The 18,514-nt window shown below is 41.5% G+C and overlaps 2 protein-coding genes across 3 annotated transcripts in view; both read left to right on the forward strand.

The window, feature by feature from the left end:
• LOC311140991 (DNA repair protein XRCC4-like) overlaps nt 1-2,564 on the forward strand; it is a 91,551-nt gene extending 88,987 nt beyond the window's left edge. The window contains exon 8 of one of the 2 annotated variants that reach the window (XM_084176261.1): nt 2,103-2,437. The gene's annotated coding sequence lies outside the window, so the exon portion shown is untranslated. Of the gene's footprint in view, nt 1-2,102 lie in introns of both variants that reach the window. The other variant, XM_084176260.1, reaches the window with a different exon arrangement.
• Nucleotides 2,565-7,070: 4,506 nt separating this feature from the next.
• Nucleotides 7,071-18,514, forward strand: part of LOC311140886 (versican core protein-like) — a gene marked incomplete at its 5' end in the record, with an annotated part of 56,715 nt that continues 45,271 nt past the window's right edge. The window contains 4 exons of the mRNA XM_084176160.1: nt 7,071-7,440; nt 8,845-9,019; nt 9,359-9,486; nt 12,762-13,055. Coding sequence (XP_084032286.1) covers nt 7,071-7,440; nt 8,845-9,019; nt 9,359-9,486; nt 12,762-13,055 — 967 coding nt within the window. The remainder of the gene's footprint in view (nt 7,441-8,844; nt 9,020-9,358; nt 9,487-12,761; nt 13,056-18,514) is intronic.

The raw sequence follows: 18,514 nt of genomic DNA on the forward strand, positions 1-18,514 counted from the left end.
ACGTTTGAATGGTGGTGTATGTATTGCTGTAATAAAGGTTGTAAGAAATGTACTATGATGTTTATGTTGTCTATTTTTGACTTCCTGATTTTATTTAACCTGAGGTCACAGAGGGAGTCTCAGGCCTCACACATCACATGCAGTGTCAAAGGTTTAGAGAAAGATCAGCTTGTTTGAGAAGTCATGCGAGAGGAAATCAGCATTCCAATGCCAGATGGATGTATCCTTGCATGTTCGAACATCGGTCAGCACACTAGAACTGACTAGGCAAATACAGTGCAAAAGTAGGCTGCGTACTTTACAGAGAGGGAACACACACATTCCCACTGTGTGGATCCACTGTAATGATAATGGAGTGCCATGATGTCAGTTTTATGTGATCAATGATCATAGACTGTATTCAAGTCTAATAACACATCCAACCACATAACAGGTGTGGAGGTCCCCATTATCCTGTGTAAATGTCACAAATGGAGCTGTTAGCTGTCTCCACTATCCAAATGGTAAGACTTAAATCACCTGTTAGGCATGTAGGGGCTGAATTATGTTGGATTGGACATCCCTGTGTAAACAGTTGACGGGATAGTCTGGATAAAGTGTCTATTGGGAATAGTTATTTTAACCCTTAACCTATGGAACATGTAGAACTCACAATTCCATAACACATATCATGATAACATTGTTTAATGACAAATTTGTGAATACATATTATTGACCAACATGTCATGTAAAAGTAGGGGAAAAATTCTAACATATATTATCTTAAATCACCTTTAAATTACATTCATTTGTCCAAAAACAATAACTATTTTTAAAAACATTTTCCTATGCCTGGCCAAGCATGATTTTCATGATGAATTGTTTTATGGAGAGGTGGAGTATTAGACCTAAGAATACTGTAAGTAGCTCTGGTTAAGAGTGTCTATAAAATGACAAAAGTGTAAAATGTTAATATATTACTTCTCCCAAACAAACATGTACATTCTAAAATTACAGTACACATACTGTATCAAGAACTAGGAGATGTTAAATTGATGATAGGCTACATGAGAAGGACTGCATGTGCAATCCACGATGGATTTAACAATGAACAAGCTCCTCTTACAACGATTTCGGAATGGAATCCCTTTTTAACAGTGTTGGTCACACACACACACCTCCCCCAGAGGTTCATCCAGCCTCCGTATCATGACATTAACCAATGAACGTTATTATCAGCCAGGAGGTAGAGCGGTCGGTCCGACCTCTCCCCCGTGTGGAAAGGTCAGGCAAAAGGGGCTTCACTGTCAGATCACTGGCTCTCAGGCTCAGGCTCTGTCGGGTCATGTCAGTGGTCTCCGTTACCAGACCAATTTAGAGCCGTGAAGAAGCCTTGTTCTTAGATCACCGTAAGATACACGCTAGCATATGTATGTTGCCCATGCTGAACTTAATGAAATGCCTGCAACAAATGAAGTGAACTTACCAACTTCTTATACAGTAGGCTACATTAGATTACATGTCATTTAATTATAACCAATTTGCCTGTGTTTTATCTCCGGACAGCAGGGTTGGCAGGAATAGGTTTTGCGCGGAAGTGTATGTTTACGCACCATTTGTAGCCTATTGGTTCAATTGGGCTGTATATAAATGTTGTCAAAAGAAGTGGGCGACCTCATCCCTCTACAGTTCTGAGTGTGTTTTCCAACCTGTTAGCACAAGGAACTTTATACCGTTTTTCAATCTGCACAGCTGCTCCTATAACGCGCTCTGTTTCATTACGCGCACCCTTGTGTAGGAGCGCTCTCCACCTAGCATAATTTTGGACACCCATTTATTCCAAAGGAATTAGTTGATCATTTTCAGTATTTTCTTGGATCAAGGTGTGGACAAAAAATGATGGCTCTGACTAGTGATTTGAATATTGAACAGAAACATAATTATTTTGTATTGATTAAATTGACGCATGGGTACATCTGGTGTCCAAATGGAACGTTAAATGGTTTCATTGAGAACGGTCTGACCAGTGCAAGTGAATTGTGTGGTGTAGCAACAACGTTATTGGATAATGATGTTCGTGTTAGACAAAGGGTCTAATTATGTTTTTTTTCTCCCTCCCAAAGGTGTCCACTCACTTTTTGGGCAGTGGGCCCCTCCTCTTCAACAGTGACGAAATAACAGTGGGTGTAAAGCGAATTTGAACTTGCAGCCGGCTATCACTTCTTGGTTGCTCTTGCCCGGATCAGAACAAGCAACATACTGGAGTGGGACACCGCACCACAGGAGCAGTGATTGGAGAGGAACTGCGCACCCGGAAAATAAGTGATTAGCGCCCGATTTTCGGAGAAAATATTTTTGGGCACTTTTTACGCATGACTATACTGGGAGTAACTGGAATTTTAAGGATATAAACTGATTTTAATTCTATATTTCATGGAAATAAAACCTTGTTTAAGGTAAAGTTTATTGTTATTATTTTATTAGGCTATAATGGTAAGCCTTTACTTAAAGCATCCAGGTATAATGCTTTATAACTTGTTTTAAGCATGTATGAGCCTTTATAATGTCTTATAAAAAGGCTTATCATATTTGATGTCTCTATTGGCCTATATATTTTCTTGGAGCAGGGATACAATAATTACTTAGAGCGACTTTTTTACTTTTTATTTGAGCATCCTTTGCGGATGATGGCCTCATTGGACAAACAGTTCAGTGCGTGCATAGTTTTAGGTTACGTTGTATTGTCCTATTCCCACGGGGGGACCAGTATAAAAAAATATGTATTCACTAACTGTAAGTCGCTCTGGATAAGAGCGTCTGCTAAATAACTAAAATGTAATGTAAATGTAATGTAAATGTCCTTAAATACCCGGTCTGTGTAACCCACAGTTCACATTTGGTCCACACTTGTTGGACATCAAATGTTTTTTCTTCTTCTGTAGACGACGGTTGAGGTTTGTAGCCTGACAGGTGAACCCGTTTCACTCAGTTATGCACCACCTTTCTCAAAGTTTATATTTTAAGGATATGGGTCATATCAAGTCCTGATTAAAGGTATGTGACATTTACACCCGTAGAGTGATGCTGACGCGATGATCTTCATCGATCACCGGGCGTGACTGCATTTAATTTCCCAAAACACTACGAAACTGCTTGAGGATTTAAATAATTGTATAGTCTACATTTCTGGCCATGCGCTTTTATGGACAACTCGAGAACGCATTACAAACACTAGGCTATTGTAAGCCTATTTGTGTGCCATTGGTTATCGATGTTAGCCTAACCAGTGGTATAGGGCAGGCTAGCCAAATTGAGTTTGAGGCGCTTTAGACACTTACTGGTCGATGAGAGAGTAATCTCGTGCACCCAGCCGGCTCTCTAGCAATTGAGCCTGGAAACGAGGTTAATGAGAGAGAAAGATATGACAGAACGCGGGACAGTGCATCAAACAGACAGGTTACAGATTAATATATGGGCAATGTGAATTGGAAACTCATCGACTACCCCCTCCCCTCAACAACAACAAAAAAAGAGGGAGAAAAAGTAACCGGCCGCCAGAGGTTCGTTTTTCTTTGAATTACGGTTCTCAGGGTGGAGTGCATTGAATCAGGACAGCCAGCCAGCCAACCCAGCCCCTCTAGCCCCTCTAGCCCCTGTAGACTTGTATTACGATATAACATGTCACACAGCCTACCCGCCCTGAACTCTCTCCTACAATCAACGCAAATAACCGAGTGCTATCAGATACATTTGTTACCTTTTAATTTGACGTCGGGAAGCGTGGCCAGCCGACCGAGGGGCTATAATGTAACAGTTTCAACTGATTTACCTGTCACTCGTGTTTACATAGCCGCGGTGCAAATTAAATGAGGCCACTCACAGCCAGTCTGTTGAGCGTCCCCCCTTTTCCCCACACATTTGTGACTTGACCCCACAGGAGGCTACCTCCATGGGGTCCTCAATCCCACCACCCACATTCGGAGGAAGTGACCAGATGGACAAATTGTCCTTAGTGACCACCGGGGCATGATACTAAGCAACAGAGAGCCGCTGGACACTCGTTCTGGGCTGTAGAATGACACCTCAGAAACACCCCAATTAACCGCTATCGGGATTATATTATTTTATCGTACTGTTAGAGTTCGCCAGTAACAATAACCTAATTTTATTGGTCCACCACTATCGCTCACTTTTGAACGTGCTGTCATGTCACGCATCACTGGAATGAATGAGGAATGTGTATCTTGCTAGACCTCATAACAGAAGGCTGGTGTGTCTCATAACAATCAGTTAATTCATTGTGTTTCCTTCCCACCTTTAGGTTCAAGATGATACTGAATGTAAAACATATCCTGTGGTTATACTGCCTGTGTCAAAGTGCATCTGGGTTTGGTAAGTGTTGCCTACTACCACTCCTACTACTCCTACTACTACTACTACTACTACTACTACTACTACTACTACTACTACTACTACTACTACCTAATTTTAATATTCTGCCATAAAGCGCACATGTTCAACTTCATAAAAAACAAATTTTCCCATCTCAAGAGGTTAAATGAAACAAATGACTATAGTAAGTGCCTATTAAGTGCCAAATAAGGTAACAGAGTTGACTGTAACAGGGTTGACCATTTCTTCTTAAATCAACCACTTCTGAAAGGGGGAATGAAAGCTTGTTGTGTCCAACAGAGAGTGGCAATTGAATGCAAGCTTCACAAAAAAAAATGAAGTTGTTATTGACTATTTGATGTTCAATGTTTCTTTTGAAAAAACATATTTAAAAAGGAATAGTTTCACCATATTAAAGTGAGAGTTCAGTTCACGCAACATGGTTGACCTTAAAATGAGGGACAGGCGTAAATGAATCACTAATCACATTAAATAAATAATAATCTTCAGAAATGACATTGTCAAAGCAACAAAATAACCAGGGCTTCACAGTGATAGTGAAACGGAGAAATGTAGGAATTAAGTGGGTTAAAATCTTCCTAGAAGTGACACAGGTTTTGACAGAGGGACATGTCAAACTGCTGAATTTTAGCACTTTAGCAAACCTTTATTGAATTTTCCATGTGTTCTATATTAAAGGGCACTTCATTTAATATAACAGGCTTTTAAAATTCAATATTGGTGCACAATTTCTACTTATATAAATATCAAAGGGATGCAAAGGTCACTTATTTTGTGGGACCACCTATGCATGTATTTCAGCACAATTCAGGGAGGCAACTGGTCAAACACACTTTTTGGCCTTGAGTCAATTGCAAACTATTGTGTTTTGGGCAGGAGATAGTCTAGCGGTTAGAGCGTTGGGCCAGTAACCGAAAGGTTGCTGGTTCAAAAACCTGAGCCGAGAAGGTGAAAAATCTGTTGATGTGCCAATGAGCAAGGCACTTAACTCTAATCTGCTCCAGGGGTGCTGTACTACTATGGCTGACAGTTTAAAACAACACATTTCACTGCATCTGTCCGGTGTATGTGAAAATATAATTTGTTCTTTACTGGTTTACAGTAATCATTACTGTTATAACTCCATGTCTCACAGCAATGAGGTTTCACCCCAATCAAATCAAATAAAACACAAACAACACCAAGTCCATGCCTGTGAGCCCTGCATACAGAGTAAGGTCAGCCCTATGCTGGGCAGCAGTGGGCAGCTAGATCCTCAGGTCCTTGGCCCTGTACAGACAGGATACCTTTCAATTAGGCCCAGGTCCCAGTCTGGATTCAGGTAAAACAGCTGGTTTCACCTCTCAGCCCTAGTAAGGTCCTCTGTTTAGAGCCCTAGCTCACGGCTGTCCCACACCGCTTCCAAAGCATTCTGCACATCATTTCTCAGAGCGTTCATTGATTCCCTCCAATGTGATAATCCCGTGCCGGTGGCCAAGGGTGATTTAGCCCGTTGCCATGGCATTGCATCTGGCATCGTGAGGATGTGCACTGTGTGTGGTGTGGCTCTAACCGGAACATAAACAGAGACTGGGAGTTACTCTGTGTTGATTACTTTATAAAAAGGAATAGTTGAGGAAATTGTGAATAACCTTGCTCCAGAGGACTGTTTGCCTGTCCGACCTGCTGCCAGCAAGTCTGAGTTGTTTAGAAAGACCAGATGAGATGCTCATAAGCTGTCATAGCTTTGTCATACTGTAGCTGTGCCACATAGCATTATTTTTTTGTTGCTTTGTAGGCCTTCATAGAGAGAGAGTAACAAGATGTTTTAAGATATGTGGACCAAATAAGAGCTTTTACTGTGATGACTTGAAAACTCTGTTAATCTATGACTTGACATCGCATTTTAAGTATCATTTGTAGATTATAGGGTTTCCCAGACACAGATTAAGCCTAATCCTGGACTAAAAAGCATGTCAATGGAGATTCTCCATTGAACGTGCTCCTTAGTCCAAAACTAGGCTAAATCTATGTCTGGGAAACCAGCCAATTAGCTGATAGCCTGGAAGAACAGTGAGTCAGTTGGTCTTATGGTTCATGACAAGGAGTATAGTAGTGGAACAACTTTTAAGGCTTTTTTGCTCTTTGACTATTTTATATCATACACATTTATATACATCACATTCTGTATATATCACTGGGAGTCTCCCCACCCATCATTTTGAGGATGAGGATTGACTTTCCAAGGGCCAGTTTGGTGCTATGATGCATGTCCTTTAGTTGTCTGGGAGTTAATGTTACACCCTCCGTGTGTGTTTTTGAATAAGAGGTTCATAGCAAACTAGCAATACACTTGACTAATTAGAAGTCTTTACAGAGTGTTTGAACTTTGAATAAAAGGTTTAACTTTTTATTAAGACCTTTTCACAGACGACATAAACAGATGCCCATGTTTAAAGCTAGAGGAAAAGCTTTGGTAGTGTGGTCTAAGGAGACAACCTTGAATCAATGTATTGTTTCTTGTTGTTTTTGTTGTTGTTGTCCTTTTATCACCCATACTGATACTGCGCCAGAGCTAACATTGTTATTCTCTGATTCCCTTGATTGTGAAAAAACATGCCATTGTTCAGTCATTTATCTATTTCAGCTGCTTTACCTAGTCTTTTTTTAAATATTTCCCAGCCTCCAACACGTTAACCATGATGAGGCCTGTGAGTGGCTCCCTCTCGGGGAAGGTGGTTTTGCCGTGCCACTTCTCCACCATGCCCACTGCCATGCCCTCCTTCAACGCCAACGGCACAGTAACCCACTCCAGCACCGACTACCTGCGCATCAAATGGACCAAAATGGATGGGGAACAGGAATCCACAGTGCTCGTGGCCCAAAATGGCGTCATTAAGATAGGCCCCATCTACAGAAACCGCGTGTCGGTGCCCAGCCACCCAGAGGATGTGGGGGATTCCTCTTTGACCATGGTGAAGCTCCGAGCCAGTGACGCAGGCACCTACCGCTGCGAGGTCATGTATGGTATCGAGGATACGCAGGACACGGTCAACCTCGACGTCAACGGTTGGTGTCATCTGTTTATTTCTGTATAGTCAATTTCTCTGCTTCTTCCCTTATGCTGGAGAAAAAATCTGCTAGGCACATTGACACTCTGGCAAGTTCATGTTAGAAAACGTTTGATAAGCTTATGAAGTTGATGAGCCAACCTTTGAATGTAATGGGGGTGGTGGAGACGTCTTAGTAAGAAATCAAAGCACTTTCCCTCAATGTGTCATTCAGTAAATATGAAAGTAGGGAGGACATGTCGACTGTAGACTAGGGGTTTCCTGCATTTTGTGCTAGAGACACACATTCTCACTACAGAGTTATCTTTGGACGATCATTCCTACATATGGATGATAATACATTTGGACCCAACTCTATATGTATCGTCACTTGGGACACATCACTTCTGGAGTGGCTATGACATTGGGAGGAGTTACTCAGATACATTATAGGCCTAAGTATTGTGTGCATTTGATGATATTGGGTGCCTGTTGATGTTTCCCCTCCTTTTAACCTGAATGACCCCATGCTCTTATAATTAGACATCTTGTTTTATCGATTTAGTATAGGCAACAATCATGCGTTAATCATTATATAATTGGTTTGAAGGGAGTACATCTGGTATTAGTTTAACAGTCTTTCTCCCTATGTTTTGCATCGCAACAGTTTCTCATTGAAAACAGTGGCATGCAAAGTTACTCTTCTCACCAGGAAAACTAGATATGATCTGATAAAAGACAAACACAGTAAGATCAGTCACTGATGAGGTGTCACCATACAATGTTGAATATTGTCGTGTTTATGGTCTATGTCCCAAGTGGGATATTATGCAGAACAGTTCCAGAGCTATGGCAACCGTGGTGTAAATCTTAATATTTGTGTAGTAGGATATCGATGTCCCAATAACTTAACATGCCTCTATTCTCAATCTTTATTTGGGGAGTTAGATTATCTGGCAGACATAACTCATATTTTGGACATGTTGAAAACAGGGATGGGTTGATTTGGGATCGCTTTGGCTTTCACGGAGACATAACCACCCATCTCTCCAACTCGCTGCAATTATAATCACAGACATCATTAATTTCTTCAGAGTCAGTCAACTGACACAAATATGGGAAGTCAGGGCCATGATATCGTCTCTAAATCATCCAGAGTTATCTTCATTTGTGGTCATTGCAGAGGGTTCTAGTCATCTTCAGCTAAATCATCACAAGAAACATATTAGACCCTGATTTATTTAACACGTGTGTGCTATTAGACAGGGGTCATGACACCTAGTTTTTTTACTCACTGATTATTAAACCATTGTTTGCTAAGGCACTTTTCTACACAGGACCTAATTTGTTTTTGTGTGTGTGTGTGTGTGTATATATATGTGTGTTTGTGTATGTGTATATGTGTGTGTGTGTTTGTTCCCAGGTGTTGTGTTTCACTACCGGGCAAGCAACAGCAGGTACAACATGAACTACAGGAGCGCTGTCCAGGCCTGCCAAACCATAGGAGCCTCCATCGCCACGCTTGACCAGCTCAAATCAGCCTATGACGACGGCTTTGACCAATGTGATGCAGGCTGGATCGCAGATCTGTCAGTTAGGTGAGACGACCTTCAATGTTCTATTCTGTTTGTGTCAAAAACAAAATAGAAGTCATTGGCTAAATTAGAAATGGACTGGCTCACAGGCTACTGGTAACTGGTTGTCACAGGGCCTGAAGTCTAAAACTGTTTAGTTTACCCTCTCTGCCATAGTTGTTGTTGGTCTGAATTTGCATGTATACTGATATATACTGAGTTTAAGCCAGTGACAGTACCAGCTCTATTCTGACTCCCTGGCTCTCTCATTTATGACATGATGTACAGGTTGGCTGATGCAATAAACTTTCCCTTTGGGGATCAATAACATTACCTGATCTTATCTTCTCCTTGCATGTGTAGATACCCAATCACCAGACCTAGACCTGGCTGCTATGGCAACCTGCAGAGGAAGGCTGGGGTGAGGACGTATGGAGCCAGGAAGGCCACAGAGACCTATGATGTCTACTGTTATGTGGACAAGCTGGATGGTAAGAGATCAACATGTGGGATGTAGGGAGCTAGTGGTACATCCAATGAAAACCAAGATGAGCACATCCAGTGGAACCATACACAGCTAAGCTGCTAAGCTACACTGATGCTAGTCAGGGGGAGTATTGAGTTTCTACACACCTGGTGATGGAAAGAGGTGGCAATGTACCAATTTAGCAAGTAAATGCATGCGGCGAGGCATTTCCTCTCAAAATATTTACTGGATTCTAACTTGTTTGTTGCCTGTTTATAACATATTTCATGGTCTGTAAATAGGAATGAGTGAAGGCTACAGTAACTCTACGTAACTTTGACAAGCAGCATGGTGCCAAACGTTATTCCCCTGACAACCACAGCGATCAACAGAGACAAACTGCCAGGCGCTCAATGTTGGACCAGATTCCTCCTTCCCTCCACAAAGGCTCTAAAAACGACACCAGAAACGATGTGGTGATGGGAGCTTTAAATGCTTCTGGCTCCATAAAGGGAAAACATGAGAGCTGCCAATACACTTTATTATCTGTGTTTATCCTTCACGCTGAGCCTGCTGACAAATTGAACGTGAGTCGCAGCGTGCTCCATCACTTGTCTCTGAGCGCTAACATCACTCCTCATGCCACTCACGCTGGGAAAGTATCACACGTGTCTTCCTTGTGGTATTATCAGGTCAAATCCTCTTGGATGACGAGGAGTATGATAATACCATTAGGGTGTAACATGTAGTAGTGTTGATCTTAATGCACTGTGATGAAGGCCAGCTGAGGAACACATGTAGTTACTCCATTATGGTGTCAGCCAGGGAGCAGCACCCCCCCACCTGCACCTCACCATGTTCTGCTCACAGTTCAATAATGCAAAGTACACAAACACAAATTTGTGACTGAATTCAGGAAGTTGATATTATATCAAATGATCATTATTTTAATATATGTTATAAAAGTTCAGACACATAGCTTCAAAATTGTATATCATACACTGCAGTTGGGGTAAACATGAGAAAGTTCTGCTTCTTTGAAATTTGATCAACTTGTTATCCCACTTGGAGATAAGTAGGAGAAAAAAGACCTTGAATGTTTTTCACACTTCCTAGAGAGCTCTTCTTTGTTTACGCCCATTCAACATTGTTAACGGCCTCTAAAGCCTTTAAAAATTCACATTTAAACTCATGAGTCAGCATGGCATTGTCCTCCAGAAAGAAGTCTGTCTATTATCCACCCCCATCTATTATCTTAGCCAATCATGGATCCTAACGTTCTCCCTATATAGCTCAGTGGTTTCTCCTTGGCTAAACTAGGCTCATAATTTAAATGTTTTATTCATATTTACGGACCCATACAACTTTGTAATTAAGGCATATGAAAGTTCATATGTTCAAGAAGGCATCATATATATATATATATATATATATATATATATATATATATATATATTGTTTGTTTTGTTGTTGCTGTGAAGTAGGAAATAGCATCAAACGCCCTTGATCCTGAATCCAAAATCGTACCTATACGGTATATACACTGTCATACCTTATACATACTGCCTCTGTACGGTATATACACTGTCATACCTTATACATACTGCCTCTGTACGGTATATACACTGTCATACCTTATACAGACTGCCTCTGTACGGTATATACACTGTCATACCTTATACATACTGCCTCTGTACGGTATATACACTGTCATACCTTATACATACTGCCTCTGTACGGTATATACACTGTCATACCTTATACATACTGCCTCTGTATGGTATATACACTGTCATACCTTATACATACTGCCTCTGTACGGTATATACACTGTCATACCTTATACATACTGCCTCTGTACGGTATATACACTGTCATACCTTATACAGACTGCCTCTGTACGGTATATACACTGTCATACCTTATACAGACTGCTTCTGTACGGTATATACACTGTCATACCTTATACAGACTGCCTCTGTACGGTATATACACTGTCATACCTTATACATACTGCCTCTGTACGGTATATACACTGTCATACCTTATACAGACTGCCTCTGTACGGTATATACACTGTCATACCTTATACATACTGCATCTGTACGGTATATACACTGTCATACCTTATACAGACTGCCTCTGTACGGTATATACACTGTCATACCTTATACATACTGCCTGTATATACACTGTCATACCTTATAGTGCAATGTCTCTGTATGGTATTACTGTGCATATAAATGCATATTTATGGATTCCGGGACTTTCAGTGAAAAGAGATGTTGAGAGATGTTCCAATGTTTAGCAAACCAGAGTCTACTTCCCTTGACACTGAGACACATGGCAACAGAACAGAAACAGCCAGTTGTGTGTTGTGGTGTTTAATATGTCTCACGCCTGCATTATTAAAGGCAAATTTAACACCAGACACTGCGACTGGGGATGTCCGAACCATACAGCAGTAAATCTGTAAGGTTTAAAGTGTGGGATAATTCATATGGAAACTACTGAGAAGACAGTGAACGTTACACCCAAATCTTAACTGGAAACATGCAGTCTTTTTATCCCCACTGTTGCTTGTTTTGAACTAGAAGTGTTTGATGATGTTGAGAAGTTGAAAACATAACCAGTAAGTGGTTAATGTAGTCAACGTCATTAACTACATTAACCATGGACTGCCACACCCACTGTGGGGGACCTAATGGCATGAGGGATAGACCGTCTTTAAAAGTGCAAACACATAGTCAGCATTGCTAGCCCACCTCAGGATAATGGAATGAATGCTGTACTGTAGTCCTAAATTAATTAGTTGGTGAAGGTTTAGGCCCAGAGCCCTCCACAGCATTGACACTGGCTTATAGTTATGGCTCTATATCTTTATGAAACTGCTTCCATGGTCAAATTGGAATGACATATTTGTTAGGGACGATACCAGTATTGCAATACTCGTTAGTATCATAGCAAGGAAACAAACATTATTAGGTTTTTAAAAGACCAAAGCGTTTGGTCTGCTTCGTGTTTTCATTTTTGCCATTGAAAAAATATTGCGATACTGGTATCGTCACAGCCCTAATATGTTTTCCTATATCCACATTCCCCAGTAGCCATATCCACTTGATTTATTAAAGTGTACTGTCACATAGAAGTTTATGAAAAGGTCAATACAAATGCTTATAATAGGGAGAACAGAACTCAAATTGTCAGTCAGTGATAGCACACATAGAAGTTGTATTACAACACCCTGATACCCAGTCACTAGAAAGTCACAATTGACATGTAATGCCTGTTTGTTTTCAGGTGAGGTATACTATGCGCCTGTGACCCGTAAGATGACGTTTGAGGAGGCGAAGAAGGAGTGTGAGAACAGGAACGCCATACTGGCGTCGCCGGGTCAGCTCCACTCCGCCTGGAGACAGGGTCTGGACAGGTGTGACTACGGCTGGCTCTCTGACGGCAGCGCTCGCCATCCCGTCGCCGTACCCAGAATGCAGTGTGGTGGAGGTCTACTGGGCGTCAGGACCATGTACCGCTACAGGAACCAGACGGGCTTCCCAGAACCCTCCACACAGCTGGGAGCCTACTGCTTTACAGGTAAACATACATAGGTATTCTCATCTATGTGGAAAGGGTTCCTTTTGGATTTAACAGAGCACTCTCAGAGCATACTACTCAGACACAGACTGAGGTCAGAGAGTATTTAGTATTTCTGGTCAAGGCCAGTGCCGTGATGTCACCCCTTTAGGGTGCAGCTGCTTCACTCCCACCCACCAATCCTCATCTTGTCTGCACCCTCTGACACTAATACTGAAATGTCTACAAAACACTCTCAAAATGTTGTGTATAACTCACCTTGTATTGATTGTATGGTTTATTTGCATGTTAATTTTAGTGTTTCTTTTGTCAAGAAAACGAACGAAACAGATCCCTATGTAGAGCGCTGTGCGTTTCACTCTAACTAGACTGTGTAGCCTGTTACATTGAATTACTGACCTTACTGTATGTCCTTTTGGGTTCCCGCCCTCAGCAACTAAATTGGGATTGGCTAACAGTAGGATGAAATCATAATTCTAAACTCTTGCTGTCTTTGATCTCGATGCATAGCCCAATCTGAGGGGTGATTTACTCAATGCATAGCCCAATCTGATACTAATGGGTGATTTATTGACCAATGGTGTGTTGGAGAGTCCTACACAGTAATTATCTGTTTGGCTTTAATAGCTGTATTACTTCAAGGCAGGGCGCATTTTGTGTTTTCTTTCTCTGTGGCTAGCCTTGGATAACCTCAATGGTGCAGTTGAGCAGAGAAAACAGTCACATACTCCCTCATAAAAGATACAAATATAAGATGTTCAAATACTTGATAATATACTTATTTGATCCAAGTTAGATAAACTCTATCTAATCATGACATCTCCAGGTGATGCCAAATGACTCGGCCACCAAAACAAAGTGCAGATACAGGTCTGTCAGACTTTCTCCTCTCCCTATCTCTCTCTTTTCTCCTCTGTCCTCACGTTTCCACTGTCAGAGTTGGCCCCTTTTCTGTAACACTCACTTGGTAGTTATCAGAGCAGACGTTAGGATAACGGATGGAGCTACTGACCGGACTTCTAAAACCAGTCAGCCTTGGTGACCTCTGACCTGGCCTTTCCATCTTTTTAAACGAGGGTCGGCTAGATAAGCCGACCTCTGACGTGGCCATTCCATCTTTTTAAACGAGGATCGGCTAGATAAGCCGCCCCCTGCCAGGCCATTGGGCCTCCCTGAGAGACGCTAGAGGTCACAGGGTTAGGAGGTCACACAAAGAGTGCACTCTTACCTCCCCATTTGTGTATTCCATTATAGCTCTCCCTGTATTCCATTTTAGCTCTCCCTGTATTCCATTTTAGCTCTCACTTTTTGGTTTTGTTCTCGCCTAAGTGCTTTTCAAGTACCCCCTTTTCCATTGGATGGGACACTTAATCATTTCCCCTTCCAGGAACACAAAAACACCAAATAAGACGTTATATAAACATTAGTCAGTTAGATGAGAGAGTGGCAGAGGAGGAAAATGGAGGGATAATTTGGTCCCTGGACTGGAGAAAACAAAGGACCCAGTAACAGTGACAGCACACAAACATCAGTGAGATAGTGCACTCCCTCTGCTTTCTAACAGACCAGGGTCTATTTTTCCTGCTAGGGAAAAAAGTGTCTCACACCTTACATCAGAGATAGCTGCGTAGAGAAGGAGGGAAAGTACGTAATGCTGAACAGCTGTCGTCTGCATTACACAGCCTGTCGGGCCCCTGAGGAGGTGTGTGTATGTGTGTATATATATATGAGAGAGAGGGAGAGGGGGAGAGAGAGAGAGAAGGGGGGAGGGGGGAGTAAGAGAGTGAGTCAGACATAGGGGCAGTGAGAGAACGAGCGAGGATGTGCCTTCTGAACAATCAAGCTTTGATCCAGTCACTGAGAGCAGTCTGGGAGGAATATAGGATTGATCTCTTAGCAACTTAACTTCAATAGTCCTACAGTGCTGTAGCTTATAGGGAGGGGTCATAATTATGATTAGGCATATTGGAGGAGCAGCTCCAGTGGCCACATGAAGTCAGGAGCTGGAGCACAGACAGGGACAACACCAGTAAACTCAGAGACAGTGGGATGACAGGCATAAAGAGACCCAAAAACAAGAGCCACTCCACAAAACCACAAGAATAGACGTCTAAAAGTGTATGTGCTGTTTAATTCCAGTGGTGGAAAAAGTACCCAATTGCATGCTAGAGTAAAGGTAAAGATACCTTAATAGAAATTACTCAAGTAAAAGTGAAAGTCACCCAGTAAAATCCTACTTGAGTAAAAGTCTAAAAGTATTTGGTTTAAAATATACTTAAGTATCAAAAGTAAATGTAATTGCTAAAATATACTTAAGTATCAAAAAGTAAAAGTATAAATCATTTAAAATTCCTTATATTAAGCAAACCAGACGGCACAATTTTGTTCTTTTAAAAATGTACGTATCGCCAGGGGCACACTCCAACACTCAGACATAATTTACAAACGAAGCATGTGTTTAGTGAGTCCGCCAGATCAGAGGCAGTAGGGATGACCAGGGATGTTCTCCTGATACAGTGAGGGAAAAAAGTATTTGATCCCCTGCTGATTTTGTACGTTTGCCCACTGACAAAGACATGATCAGTCTATAATTTTAATGGTAGGTTTATTTGAACACTGAGAGACAGAATAACAACAACAAAATCCTGAAAAACGCATGTCAAAAATGTTATGAATTGATTTGCATTTTAATGAGGGAAAAAAGTATTTGACCCCTCTGCAAAACATGACTTAGTACTTGGTAGCAAAACCCTAGTTGGCAATCACAGAGGTCAGACGTTTCTTGTAGTTGGCCACCAGATTTGCACTCATCTCAGGAGGGATTTTGTCCCACTCCTCTTTGCAGATCTTCTCCAAGTCATTAAAGTTTTGAGGCTGACGTTTGGCAACTCGAACCTTCAGCTCCCTCCACATATATTCTATGGGATTAAGGTCTGGAGACTGGCTAGGCCACACCAGGACCTTAATGTGCTTCTTCTTGAGCCACTCCTTTGTTGCCTTGGCCGTGTGTTTTGGGTCATTGTCATGCTGGAATACCCATCCACGATCCATTTTCAATGCCCTGGCTGAGGGAAGGAGGTTCTCACCCAAGATTTGACGGTACATGGCCCCGTCCATCGTCTCTTTGATGCGGTGAAGTTGTCCTGTCCCCATAGCAGAAAAATACCCCCAAAGCATAATGTTTCCACCTCCATGTTTGACGGTGGGGATGGTGTTCTTGGGGTCATAGGCAGCATTCCTCCTCCTCCAAACACGGCGAGTTGAGTTGATGCCAAAGAGCTCGATTTTGGTCTCATCTGACCACAACACTTTCACCCAGTTCTCCTCTGAATCATTCAGATGTTCATTGGCAAACTTCAGACAGGCCTGTATATGTGCTTTCTTGAGCAGGGGGACCTTGCGGGCGCTGCAGGATTTCAGTCCTTCACGGCATAGTGTGTTACCAATTGTTTTCTTGGTGACTATGGTCCCAGCTGCCTTGAGATCATTGACAAGATCCTCCTGTGTAGTTCTGGGCTGATTCCTCACAGTTCTCATGATCATTGCAACTCCACGAGGTGAGAACTTGCATTGAGCCCCAGGCCGAGGGAGATTGACAGTTCTTTTGTGTTTCTTCCATTTGCAAATCGCACCAACTGTTGTCACCTTCTCACCAAGCTGCTTGGCAATGGCCTTGTAGCCCATTCCAGCCTTGTGTAGGTCTACAATCTTGTCCCTGACATCCTTGGAGAGCTCTTTGGTCTTGTCCATGGTGGAGAGTTTGGAATCTGATTGATTGATTGCTTCTGTGGACAGGTGTCTTTTATACAGGTAACAAGCTGTGATTAGGAGCACTCCCTTTAAGAGTGTGCTCCTAATCTCAGCTCGTTACCTGTATGAAAGACACCTGGGAGCCAGAAATCTTTCTGATTGAGAGGGGGTCAAATACTTATTTCCCTCATTAAAATGCAAATCAATTTATAACATGTTTGTCATGCGTTTTTCTGGATTTTTTTGTTGTTATTCTGTCTCTCGCTGTTCAAAAAAACCTACCATTAAAATTATAGACTGATCATTTCTTTGTCAGTGGGAAAATGTACAAAATCAGCAGGGGATCAAATACTTTTTTCCCTCATTGTAAGTGTGTGAATTAGACCATTTTCATGTCCTGCCAAGCATTCAAAATGTAACGAGTACTTTTGGGTGTCAGGGAAAATGTATGGAGTAAAAAGTACATAATTTTCTTTAGGAATGTAATGAAGTAAAAGTAAATAGTAAAGTAATGTACAGATACCCCCAAAAACGACTTAAGTAGTACTTTGAAGTATTTTTACTTAAGTACTTTACACCACTGTTTAATTCACTCTTAATGGACACATGCATGCCTATAGACACAGTAGGAAATGTGAAATGAATGTTCTAAGTTTGCACTTGTCTTAACGTTGAAAATAGAAAGCTTTGAAAATGACCTCACCTACATTACAGTATCTGCCTGTGCTATGGAAACTAGCCTGTGCTAGTGGTGGGAATGGAGGGAAAGAACATTCTGAGTGGATCAACATGATAATACTGGACTTCTAGACACAATTTATGACCATTGTTTGGTATTTTGAACCCTTGTTATGATTACAAGCCTCTGGGGTGGGAAACTGCTTTCATTACTGATGCGCCATAACATGTCACAATAATTTCAGAAGAATATCATTATTTCTTGGAGAGAAAGTGTGAATTTATGGATGGACTAGTGATAAACACAACAGCTTTCAAAACTTTGATGTGTCTCTAAGCATCATGTTTACACAGAGTTATTTCATGCCCTACACTCCCATGCCATGGCAACACTATGTTATTAAGCCATGCCTGGGATTTCACTCTGATTTAGTTGTTTTCCTCACAAGAAGAAACATTTTTGACCAAGTGTTACAAATTATTATAAACTCTGCAAATATAGAGAACATTGTAAGATGAGTCCCAAGTTTAGTAAGGGGAATTACATTTGAAGGGGATTACTTTACTTTGCTTTGTTTGATACAATAATCAATCATTATTAGACTTATTGCGGGCTGTGGGAAATGATGTCATGATTTGTAGGTCTAGAGGCTGGGTCTTCTGAGGACACTCACTGTAGGGTTTATAGTGAAGTCTATACTGGCTTCGTGCCATACACCAGCGTGTCTGCTGTATTGTAAGTGGGTAGTGCTGTGTGAAACCTGGCGGATTGAGTGAGTTGGCAAGGTACAGCCAAGACAAACGTACCATTCTGGTGCCAGCCAGTGAACCTCAGACAGGAACTGGGTAGTTTGAAAATAGAATGAAAGATCCCAGATTAAATAGTTAAGTGGTCCAAAAATAAGACAGTGGGATATGAATTTACTGGCTATTAATCACTCCGTTCTTATGTTACAAACTATTTTCGGGCCTGACCATATTTTTATGTGTAAGTCATTGGTTCTTTTTGTTTCAGGCACTTTTTTTGGTCT

This window comes from Coregonus lavaretus, assembly GCF_964263955.1.
Source record: "Coregonus lavaretus genome assembly, chromosome: 14".
In the NCBI taxonomy this organism is placed as follows: Eukaryota; Metazoa; Chordata; class Actinopteri; order Salmoniformes; family Salmonidae; genus Coregonus; species Coregonus lavaretus.